This window comes from Conger conger, chromosome 3 (genome assembly GCF_963514075.1).
Source record: "Conger conger chromosome 3, fConCon1.1, whole genome shotgun sequence".
In the NCBI taxonomy this organism is placed as follows: domain Eukaryota; kingdom Metazoa; phylum Chordata; class Actinopteri; order Anguilliformes; family Congridae; genus Conger; species Conger conger.
The window spans coordinates 5,245,030-5,256,696 of record NC_083762.1 but is presented as its reverse complement, the minus strand read 5'-3'; the positions used below and the strand labels follow the sequence as shown (position 1 = coordinate 5,256,696).

At 44.9% G+C, this 11,667-nt stretch overlaps 2 protein-coding genes across 2 annotated transcripts in view; one reads left to right on the top strand and one right to left on the bottom strand.

Annotated features, from left to right (window-relative positions):
* apbb3 (amyloid beta (A4) precursor protein-binding, family B, member 3) overlaps nucleotides 1-5,240 on the bottom strand; it is a 36,948-nt gene extending 31,708 nt beyond the window's left edge. Inside the window, exon 1 of the mRNA XM_061236330.1 lies at nucleotides 5,076-5,240. Within this exon, the coding sequence (XP_061092314.1) occupies nucleotides 5,076-5,124 (49 nt within the window). The 5' untranslated portion in view covers nucleotides 5,125-5,240. The remainder of the gene's footprint in view (nucleotides 1-5,075) is intronic.
* A 2,493-nt stretch (nucleotides 5,241-7,733) lies between these two features.
* On the top strand, nucleotides 7,734-11,630 carry LOC133124830 (SLC35A4 upstream open reading frame protein-like). Its single transcript, XM_061236355.1, has 4 exons — nucleotides 7,734-7,795; nucleotides 8,440-8,510; nucleotides 9,204-9,302; nucleotides 10,507-11,630. The coding sequence occupies exons 2-4, from the start codon at nucleotides 8,496-8,498 to the stop codon at nucleotides 10,702-10,704; spliced, it is 312 nt and encodes a 103-aa protein (XP_061092339.1). The 5' UTR covers nucleotides 7,734-7,795; nucleotides 8,440-8,495; the 3' UTR covers nucleotides 10,705-11,630.
* Nucleotides 11,631-11,667: the final 37 nt, after the last annotated feature.

The window sequence follows — 11,667 nt, the reverse complement described above, 5'->3', positions numbered from 1 at the left end:
GGTGAGGGTGTTGGGCGGGTGGGGGTGTGGGGGAACAGACTGTGGGCCGCCACGCTGGGAGGGGCACTCTGCAGACACAGACCACGCCCGCTGCACCGTCACGCCTACGCAGGACCCAGCGCACAGACCAGGTTACCGTGGGTTACCGTGGGCTGCCAGAGCTGCCTGTTCATTCCCCCTGCAGGGCTGCCAGACACGGTCAGTCTCTGGCACACACCACACTCAATATTACTTCATTTTAAACGTATTAGTTTTCTTGACAGGGTCAATGTGCACTAACCCTTTCTCTCCCAAGACTGCCATATGGCACTCTGGACCCTATGCCTTCTCAACCAATCAGAACAACTGCTATACTATTGCGTTGAGCCCTTATTAAAACGCTCCGACATTTTCTCAACCAAAGGCACAACCCCCTGGGATTTGTGTGGAGTCGCCTCATATTGGTCCTGGGGCTGTGAAAGGGTTAATAACATTTCTGTAGCTAACACCAGAGTTAGCCAGGGAGGCTAATTTCATCTGTGGTCTCTGGGCGACATGTTTTTATCCGTGGGACAGAAGCCGGACCCCCCCCGGCGGAAACCCACACAAACACAGAGAGAGCACGCGCGCCACGGGGGCGACATGGCTCAGGCAGTAAGAGCAGTCGTCTGGCAGTCGGAGGGTTGCCGGTTCGATCCCCCGCCCGGGCTGTGTCGAAGTGTCCCTGAGCAAGACACCTAACCCCCGAATGCTACTGACGAGCTGGTCGGCGCCTTGCATGGCAGCCAATCGCCGTCAGCGTGTGAGTGTGTGTATGAATGGGTGTATGAATGGGTGAATGAGAAGCATCAATTGTACAGCGCTTTGGATAAAGGCGCTATATAAATGCCAACCATTTACTCCACACACAGAGGATCTGGGCCAGGCGGGACTCAAACCCAGAACCTCCTGTGAGTGAAGAGACAGTGCTAACCACGGCACCACCGGGCCAGACCAGGTCCAGAACCATTTTAAGGCTCCTTCAACACACTGCAAAAAACAAAAACACGAATCAACAAGTAATTTAGTACTAGTAATTTAGTACTTACTTGAAATCTAATTTCTCGTTACCAAATAAGAAAGAAATATTGCGAATGATGTAAGACAGTTTGATAATAGTATATGAATAGTATATTTACCTGCCAAGAAAAAAGTAACTTAAAACAAGCTCATATTTTCTAGTTGAGAGGAAAAAAAATAAGATCTGAACTGTTATTACAAGACTAAAAATGCTTGTTGAGACATATTTTGCAGGGCACGGATGTGAAACACAGTTTTTCGTATCCACTGGTTTCCAGACATTAATATTCCACTCAGACTGTAGGCATCAGGCTCGGCTGAGAATTTCTGACATCGTCAAAGGAAAGAGTACAGAGCAGGAGAGGAAAAAAGATTTTTTTTAAAAACATGAATTAGCGGTGGAGTGTGTGAGAAGGGAAAATAAGATGAAAAGGACAAGATGAAGGGATGGCAGGGCTGAGAGAGAGAAAGCGGTAGATCGTAAATAAAATTTGAGATGAAAAACAAAGGAGGTAGAGAGAAGGGGGGAAAGGGAAAAGATGTGTTAAGCCTTCTCCCATGGGTAATATAACAAAGAGAAGGGGTGGAGAAAAGAGAGAGCGCAAAAGAGAGACAGAGAGAGAGAAAGAAATAGCGTATATAGATAGATGATGTATCTCAATGTTTTTGCAACATGGGTTTACATGCAAATAAAGCACATTTAAATTTGAATTTTATAATGACAAACAGACAGGGGGAGAGATATAGAGAGGGTGAGAGAGTGGCAGAGAGAGAGAAAGAGACAGCCAGGGAGAGAGAGAGAGAGAGAGAGAGAGAGAGAGAGAGAGAGAGAGAGAGAGAGAGAGAGAGGAAGAGAAACCGGCAGAGAAAGAGAGAGAGAAAGAGACAGATAGACAGAGAGAGAGAGGCAGAGAGAGAGAGAGAGAGAGAGAGAGAGAGAGAGAGAGAGGTACTGTTTTATCCGTTGATGACTCGGACCACATCTGTTGGCGTATAATTCCCATAATGCCGCAGGTTCACTCAGCGCGTTTAATGGAGGTCAGTCCTCCAGCCTGGAGGATTACGGGCTGAAGTGGATCAAAGCATCACTCCAGGCTGCTGACGCCGAGGCAGCCCTACCCCCCCAGAGACAGGATCAGCCTGACAGCTGGAGGAGCCCCACGCCTCCCCCGAACCAAACCCAGGGGAGCCCCGCATCACCCCCGAACCCAGGGGAGCCCCGCGTCACCCCCAAACCAAACCCAGGGGAACCCGTCGCTCTTTCATCTGGCCCGTTACCTGCGCCTCAGGCGTTCACTTCCTGTGGAGCGGTTGCAGCACCCAGGCTCATCCCTTCGGGAGACCAGGAGCTCTCAGACTCCACTGGTCACCGGAGGTATTGCAGTTTATTAAGCCTCTGGTGCCATTAAGTTCCATTGAAAACTATGAATTTACCCTGGCAAAATTACTCGTACTCTTTTTGAACAGTACTTTTAAATTTAAGATTTTCTTCACGCTGAACCAAGGACCATTTCTTCTGAGCCACACAGAAACAGATATACAATTTTATTCCTTCATCTCTTTACGTTTAGGTACCCATGCACATTCTCTAGTGCCAAAAAAGCCCCCGTGCACATATTCTTGTGCCAAAAAAGCCCTGTAGTCAAAGCCTCCATGAACTGGCTTCATGCACCATTGAGCTGCTCCCATGGGAATCCATGGAGCTGGTAAGAGAAAGTGGTCTCCAGTTGTTATATATCTTGATGGATCACATGCATTGGCACTGTCCTCTAGCTGAAGCAGTGTCCCTGACCAGTCGTAAAAAATCTGACCTGAGTAGGAATCAATGCGTTCTCCTTGAGCAGTGCATTCTGGGGGAAAAATAAAATAAAAATATGTTCCCGCAGGAAACGGCGTTAGTCAGCCAGTAGGGGGCGCTCTTCCCTCTGGGCCAAATAGAAATCCCATGTGATGAGCGAAATGAGACTGGGAGGGGGTGATTCAGAGTGAAGAGAACAGATTTCTGGGGTTAAAAGGTGCAGAGAAGGGACAGTGGCCCGGGGGAACGTAAAAACACTTAAGTATAGATATCGTTACTTGTATAGGTATTGTTGTTTTTATTGGCTGTTGTATTGTTGTATTCTCGCTGCCAACTGTGGTATGCTAGTTTGAAAGTTGATTGTACTCTTCAAGGGTTCTGAATTTCTGTATGTTTACACTAGGACTCGGAACTGTACTGTCCTCTCAGGTCCTCTTTGCACTTGTTCTTGTGTTGTAAACTTTATGGCACCACCACCAGAGGAAGGCCACTTCACCTGCTCATTGACAGTGTGAAAAGGTGTAATTAATAAAAGGTATTACAGTCAGACAACAACGTTAAGATATCTCAAACATTATAGTGTCATTGTGTCATGATACTGTCATTTTTACACGGTGAAACAAACATGTAAAATAGCCTTTAATAAAAGCTGAGAATCTGCCCATTAACCGCATGTCAACTGTTTCATGACAAATAAAAAATTACAGCTCCAAATCAAATGAAAAATAACTCTTTGTCCCAAGCATTATGAAGGGCAATGCATATTCGCATAAATTTATGCATGCCTTTGTATTTAATTATTTATCTTTTATTTGTACAGCTTGTCTCTTAGAGGCTAAAAGAGAGACCTGATCAAAAGGCAGCAGTCGGGCATGCAATTCCTCTGCATTTATGAGTAAAATAAAAGTATTCCACTGTAAAAATTAAACACGTACATGTAAACAAAGGGGAAAAAAGTAATTTACACTCCTCAGTTACAATACTGCAGATCCGGCTTTGAATTCATTTGCAAACGGCACTAAAACGCACCAGGAAAGCACTAAAAGAAACACAGAAGCACTAAAGCATCCAACAGAATGTACAACACCCTTGATTCCACTGGAATCCTCCATTGAAACCTCCAGCGCTTTTCCACAGGGATTTTTCCTGGGTTTTGGTCGAGCCATAGAAATGGAGGCGAACCAAACACTTTCCTTCTGGGTCAAATTCCAAATGCTGATATTTTGGTGCCTCTTTTCTCCCAAAAATGAAATAAATACACAAATAGAAACACAAGCCTCAACTAAGTGTGTATCAGTTGCCGTGCACAATTTCACAATGCGCTTTCCATTACATTCAAGTTGTTTTTAGTTTTTTTTTTTTTTGATGAAGTATAACCTGTCACCTCTGCAACTGGGAGAAGGGCAAAGGAAACAGAGAGCAGTAAAGAGCCACAGGCAGTGGGATTTAATGGAAAGTACTCAGCAGAGAGAGTAGTCTCAGCACAGGACATTTTATTTCAGTTAATTCTCGGAAAGCGTTCAACACAGTCGCCCTTCTGCTATAAAAAGCGTGCCTGACAGCACTCGGCTAGAAACCTGTGTCTGCTGAGGATATAGACCCAGAGGAGTGGCCATCCACCGTGCCATCAAACGAAGAGCGGTGACATCAACAAACTGACAGTCGCACAAAGTCCGACAGCCCCCGTTACCCCAAACACAACCCCCCCCCACCCCCTTCCCCCCGCCTCAGTAAACACACAGCATTTACGCTTCAGCAAGTCAAAACTGAGGCTCCTCTGAGTGAGTCACGCCTTGATCAAGTCCCTCATCTGGCCGCAGAAGTCACACCGGCAGCAGCTAACACGGCTGAAGGATTCTGCTACGTCCATCAGAGACCTTCGTTTGAGCGCGGCTGAGGGACTAAAGACGCACAAGCTGCAGTCAAGCAGATTCCTGTTCTCTCGTTTAAAATGGCCTCTAACTGCACGCAAACTTTTACTCTACTCTGCTCAGAAATATATGCGCCCTGTTCACAAGGAAGCCACAGAATACAGTCTCAGGCCAGCGTTCATCATCAGGCACTTTATCACCGTCCGCACTGGTGGTGTGTGTGTGTGTGTGTGTGTTCCCGCATCAGTCGCCAAAGGCAATTCTGCATCTGCAGCCATTCATACTCCAGGGACGGAGAAAGAGACACACACACACACACACACACACACACACAGAGTAGAGACGAGCAGATAGAGAGAGTCACTCACCGTCATAGTTGACTATGATGATGGCGAGCATGTAGTCTTTGCCCAGCATGGCTCTTCCTGTCTGCTTCAGGTTAGCTGCAGCACATCCCAGTCCCAGCCCCGCTCAGAGCCCCACACACTGACCCCCACGCAGCCCTGCTCAGAGCCCCTCACAGACCCGCACACAGCTCCGCACACTGACCCGCACACAGCTCCGCACACTGCCCGACTCGACCACACACGCACAGCTCTGCCCTGCTCACACTACCGCACCGGTACCCTGCAAGGGCTGCTGTCACATATCAGGGGGGATTAAACTCCGCTACACTCGCTACCACCCTCCCTCCCTTTCTGTGTGTGTGTCTCTCTCTCCCTCCCTCCCTCCCTTTCCTTGTCTCTCTCTCCCTCCCTCCCTTCCTGCACGTCTCTCTCTTTATCTCTCTCTCCCTCCCTCTCTCCTGTCCTCTCACTGAAAGCTTTATCGGCGCTAAACTCACACCACTTAAAAGAAGTCCGTATTCTTCTGTCTATCTCTCTCTCTTTCTTTTGCTCTCTTCCCTTGCTATGCGCTGCTTGTCAGAGGTGGGGGTTTTTTCTCCTGTCCTCCCTTATTCTGTCTTCTTTCTCCCTCTCTTTCTTTCCTCCTCCTCCTTCTGTCCGCTAGGCTCTGTTTTAATAACGCCTGCGATTTAGCGGTTTCCCCTCCCTCTCTCCCCGCCCTCCCCTCCCTCTCTTGTCATCCCCTGTTTTTCCGTGCTTAAGGATGTCTGTGAACGCAGCTCGTATCCGCAAACCCGCCCAGTAACTGGGGGAGGGAGAGGGGGGGATAGAGAGAGAAAAAGAGAGAGAGAGTAAGAGAGCAAGCGAGAGAGATGATTATTCATCAGTATATAATGTTGTTTCCACAAGGAAAAGAGGAGGGATCATCACAACTGGGGTAGAAATGCGCATGTAGATCAAAAGTAGGATACACATTTAATTTGGGGTTTGGGGCTCTCCATAGGAAACTAGACCAAGATGCCTTGTTTGTATGTGTGTGTGTGTGTGTGTGTCTGTGTGTGTGTGTGTGTGTGTGTGTGTGAGTGTGTGTGTGTGTGTGTGTGTGTGTGTATGTGTGTGTGTGTGTGTGTGTGTATGTGTATGTGTGTGTGGGTGTGTGTGTGTATGTGTGTGTGTGTGTGTGTGTATGTGTGTATATGTGGGTATGTGTGTGTGAGAGTGGTTGCATGCATGGGTGTAAGTGTGTGTATGTGCGTGTGAGTACGTATGTGTGTGTGTCTGTGCATGTGTGAGTGTGTGTGTGTGTGTGTGTGCACATGCATATGTGTGTGTATGTGTGTGAGTATGTGTGCATGCAAGTGTGTAAGTATGTGTGTGTAAGTGTGTGCATGCATGAGTGTAAGTGTGTGTGAGTACGTGTGTGTGTGCATGCATGTGTGTGTGTGTGCGTGTGTGTATGTGTGAGTGTGTGTGTGTGTAATCTCTGCATCAGATAGGGCTTCTGTGACATACACACCGGTCATAGGGCTCCACTTTAAATGCTCAAGATATCCATTATCTACCAAACCTCCTGCATCACATTGATTTGGCTTTCTTTGGAGAAATTGGGCTTTTATTGCACAAGAACCATTATCTGATCGAGGGAAAGATGGGAAATATCAAATAAATTCAAAGCATGCAATGATAGCTGGGAATTCTGGGCCCACTAAACATTACTTTTTCCCCCTCCCAGTAAGTTAGTAAGTACATTTTATTCATAAAGCATGTTTAAAACTATATATATATTAAAATATATGTTAAAGTAAACCTCTTGTGATCTACAACTAGATTCTCCTCTACAAATATCATACCCCTAACACTACTCTACTCCACCTCGAATGGGAGCCATCTGCAGAAGAGTGGTTTTACCTCGTTTTACCCTTGTGTACAGTGCCTATAAATCCCAGCAGATTCGCTGTTTGACTTTGAGAATTACGGCACGGCCATTATTTTTACACCTAACTGCCCGTAATTAATGACGTGGGAGGAGGAAGACGGCCGATCCCTGCTTCTCCACTGGGTGATGTGTTCACTCAGGGAACCCAATGCCCAGATGAATCGAAGGGGACAGACTGGTCTTAATGCAGTCACAGAGCTCCTATGTGAATAGGGAATCTTATATCAACAAAGGCTTTGTTATGAAGACACCATAATAAAGTAGGGTACAAAATAATAATAATAATAATAATAATAATAATAATAATAATAATAATGACACTATAAAGAGGTAAGTCATTACCCTAATAATGAGTTTGTGTATAACTTCAGGATCTCTTGATTATGCTGATATGCTGTATTTAACTTTTTCATTTTTTCACTACTTGTTATTACAAATACCCATGCACAAATCTACACACAAGATAATGTGAAAACAATTTGCGTAGGCCTGCTTCATTGTATGGCATTGTACTCAAATCAAACGGAAGCACGATTTTGACAGAACATGAGATAATAAAAATACGTTTAAGTTTCTTTCTTCATTTTTCACATCTTGTACAACTGTGCAAACACGCAAGCGCACACATGTGTTGCGCTTCATCGTGTCCGGTCAGTCCACCTTAACGAACGGCCGCGTCTGGCCGGCTCCCACATTCCGTCATAGCTCGCAGCATCCTTCTCTCACCTCCATGCGTTTCCATGGCAACGGCGGGACCGACTTGCGCGGCCGGCGCCAGGGTCATGAGGATTAGTGCGGCAGAAAGGTAGGCGCACTATACATACACACAACCAGCCCGCGTGCAGATTCTGCGTCCAGGAATGAACTGCCATTGCATTCGGTACCACAGATACTATGCACGTTTCATCAAAGCTGACTGGCCACTAATATGAATGAGCGTGAAAATACACAGTCATAGGCTATGTTAAAATAGGCTCGGCAATAGCCTACAAATAAGCTACCAAATTCACCAATCGAGTTAACAACCTGACGTTTGTTAAAGCACTGTTATTCCATAGGCTCAAAGTAGCCTAATCGTTATTTGGATACGTGTAAAAAATGATGTTGATTGATTTAATGTGGAATATAAGTATTCGATATAAGTAGTTTTGTCATTAGAAAGTTACTGCGGAGCTCCGTCTGATGATTTGTTTATGTGTATGTTGATTGGAACAGGCTAACGAGCTGGTTTTAAAATACAATCATAATCTTAAAGTGAACAGAATCGTTTCGTTGCCACAAATGTAGTCTATCTTTCGTAGCTACTAGTGTTTATGATGAGTTCCCGTCATCTCATCTCCTGAACCTTTACAGGTTTATTTAGCTATAAAGCTGTAAAATTAAAAATACCGGTGGCACAAGGAAAATAAATCGGTGGCACATTCATTCAACTATCCCTATCACGCACAGGCCAGACAAGTTGCGCACAGATCTCCTCGTCCTCCGTGTACGAGATAGTCGGAAACATGGCGGACGGCAAGGTGAGTGAATTTTGCAGTGTGGCGATCTGGATATATAGTACCCTTTATGATGACCAATAAATCTGCCCCTGTCATGCGTGACGGAAATACCAGTTTGTGTAAGAATTATAACTTTTGTGCATTTCTTTCTCGGTTTTGATTGAAGTATTGTGAATAGTCTCGTGACTAGCAAGTTAGCAATCTTTGCTAGCATTGTGAGTACTTGTTAGCTATAGTTGTTAGCTATTATCCTGTTGGTTGTACCTGTACACCGTTATAGCGAATGGTGTCCATTAAGAACTACGCTTTATGCAGTTTGTTGTACTAATGTAATAGACCATCATATCTGCATAACCAAGCGCTTTTGGGCATTGATACAAAGATCCCATTAGCAGTCGGGCGTAATCCGATAAACAGTGTTTTAGCTTCACAAACTAAAACAGTCAGTCTTAGGACCTTTGTTTTGACATAACTTCTGTCTCCTTTCTAGGTCAGCAAATCTCCTAGTAATATATATATCATACCCCCGCAAACAAGGACTGCTATTGAGTGGCGTTAGTTTATCATAAGTATATCGTAAGGGGATGATATTGTGTGGTTGTGGGATACTGTCACTAACTAACTAACTAACTGACTAACTAACATGGGGAGGACGGGAGAACTGCAGTTTTAGGTTTTTACCCCTGCCTGTGCTATCTGATCGTTCGGTCACAGGATCCCCTGAGGCAGCTAAAGGATCTTGCGCAGCTCAAGGACCAGCTCGAAGACATCCAGAAACGCGTAGAGACTGAGGTGCAGGCGGGGATCCCTCAGGTGAGCCTCGTTCCTCGCAGTTTTGTACCGTAGCGTCGACCGTGGACCGACAACAGTGAAGGAGTGTAGCTAGGACAACAACAACAACAACAAAAACATTTAAACTATTAAAGCACATGGAATCAATTGCCTCTTGTAATTTCTTGAAGTTCTCTCAAATGTTTGCGTGGATACCAGTTAAATGTTACTTATATACTGTGTTAAGCAAATGTTAGGAAATAAATAAACTTTGTATTATGCAAAAAGGGAGAGCTCCACCGCATTTCAAGCTAGTTAACTATTCTAGGACTATAAGGTGCTATAGCTAAAGTAATAAGGAATCCTTTCCCGGACAACTTCACGGGGACTATCCCAAAATAAGGAACGCTGGAGCCAGGAAAGCTCAGAGCAAAACACTGTTTGATTAATGCAACGGAAAAAGACTGTGAAGACTGTGAAGTTGTCCGGGTAAGGAGTCCATAAAACGTTTATATTGCACTAAGCAGATGTTCTTATCCAGAGAAACATGGACAGATTACAGTGTTAACTATAAGTAGATGTGCCCAAGTGATGAAGTGTTGCAACCAGGGACTCAAACCTGCAATCTCTGCTTTGGAAAGCCATTTCCCTGAGCACGGTTTCTACACCCTGCCTGTATTATCGGGGTTCACATTGCAGTGTCAGATGTTTGTTGGGTTTGTGTGTGTATGGTGGGGCAGCCTGTATCCTCGTGGCTCAGGTACATGACTGGGACTCAGAGCACTGGTGGTGTAGCCACCTCAAGGTTGGTGGCTCGAGCCTCGGTGTAGCCGCGATAAGATTCTCACAGCTGTCGGGTCCTTGAGCAAGGTCCTTAACCACGCATTGGATAAAAGCATCCGCTAAATAGTGCTCACCCCTCACTCGGTGAGACCGTGTGAGGCTTCAGCAATCGGACTCTGTTTTGTATGTAGTTGGTTAGGTTAGGTAAGCAGTGTTTGGATAGTTAACTTTGGTGACTTTTGCTCTGTTGTTTGTTTGTTTGTTTAAAAAAAAAAAAAAAAAAGGCCCTTGTCCTTATCTTTGTTGTACAGGTAGCAGTTGAAATTGTACTTACCTCTAGGGTCTTTCAGCGAACTTATCCCTGGTTATGGGTATGCACTTTGTTGTACGTCGCTCTGGATAAGAGCGTCTGCCAAATGCCAATAATGTAATGTAATGTAATGTAATGTATTCATTTCTGCAGGGTGGCTCCTTGCTGGCCTCTCCCTTCCTGAAGGGCTTCTTGGCCGGGTACGTCGTGGCCAAATTCCGGTCCTCGGCCGTCCTGGGCGTGGCCGTGGGCACCTGCACTGGCATATATGCCGCCCAGAACTACGACGTGCCCAACATCGAGAAGACCCTGAAGGACTACTTCAGCTCCATCACAAAAGGGCCCAAATAATTCAGAACCTGGAACTGGACGACTGGAATATGTCATCTCTCTTTATTGTTTTGTTTTTTTCATTTTTTTTTTTCATTTTTAAGACTGGAAATTAATTAGCACTATTCAAATGAAGGAGCCCTTGCTGAGTTTTGGGTCAAAGTATAAAACAGAGAGGTTTTTTTTTAAGAAAAGCAAAGAAGCGGAGTAACACTGATATGGGTCTATGTTGCAGTATAGCATCCACCATTGTTGACGTTTTCAGCAGCGGACATTTTGGGTTCTCGGTTTGTTTCCAAAGTGCTCACGTGTAACTGGAGAGGAGTTTAGTCTTTAGTCTTTTCTGAGAGTGGTCAGGAATCAGGGTTTGTTTAACTTGCCTTAAGGAACCAGGGCAGCTGGTCATTTTGTCCTGTGAGGTGACATGTCCATCCCCCATTTCAGTGCTCGTTCTTGTATCTCTCACTGCTGTTTAAGTGTAAACATTTACCCAAAGCAAACAGAGCTAGATAAATACATAATTTTTTTTGCAAGACAATGACTGCTGCCTGAAAATTGAGCTTGTTATGTCCCTGGATGTGGCATATTTTATTCAGGATATGATAAGCCATTTAAAAAAAAAATCACATTTATTAAATGTGCTATTTATATACTCATTATTGCATTTTAAATGTATGCCATATTATTATGTGTATTTTTGCTCAATATGTGTAGCAATGCTACGAAATGCAAGTAAAGACAGGCTATATTGTAGGTACTGCTGCATCAACAAATATAGTATATAATTATATATAATTACTTTCTTGGCCTCTGCAAAGTACTTCCACAAGAGAGTGGATTGAGGGAAATGCTATAATTTGTAGGATACTTGGGTAAATGTCGTGAGAATTATAATGTAGATGACTCAGGTGATGCAGTGTTGCACTAGTTAAGAAACCCCCCCCCCCCATTCCCCGCCAACCCCCCCCCAAAAAAAACCGGTGA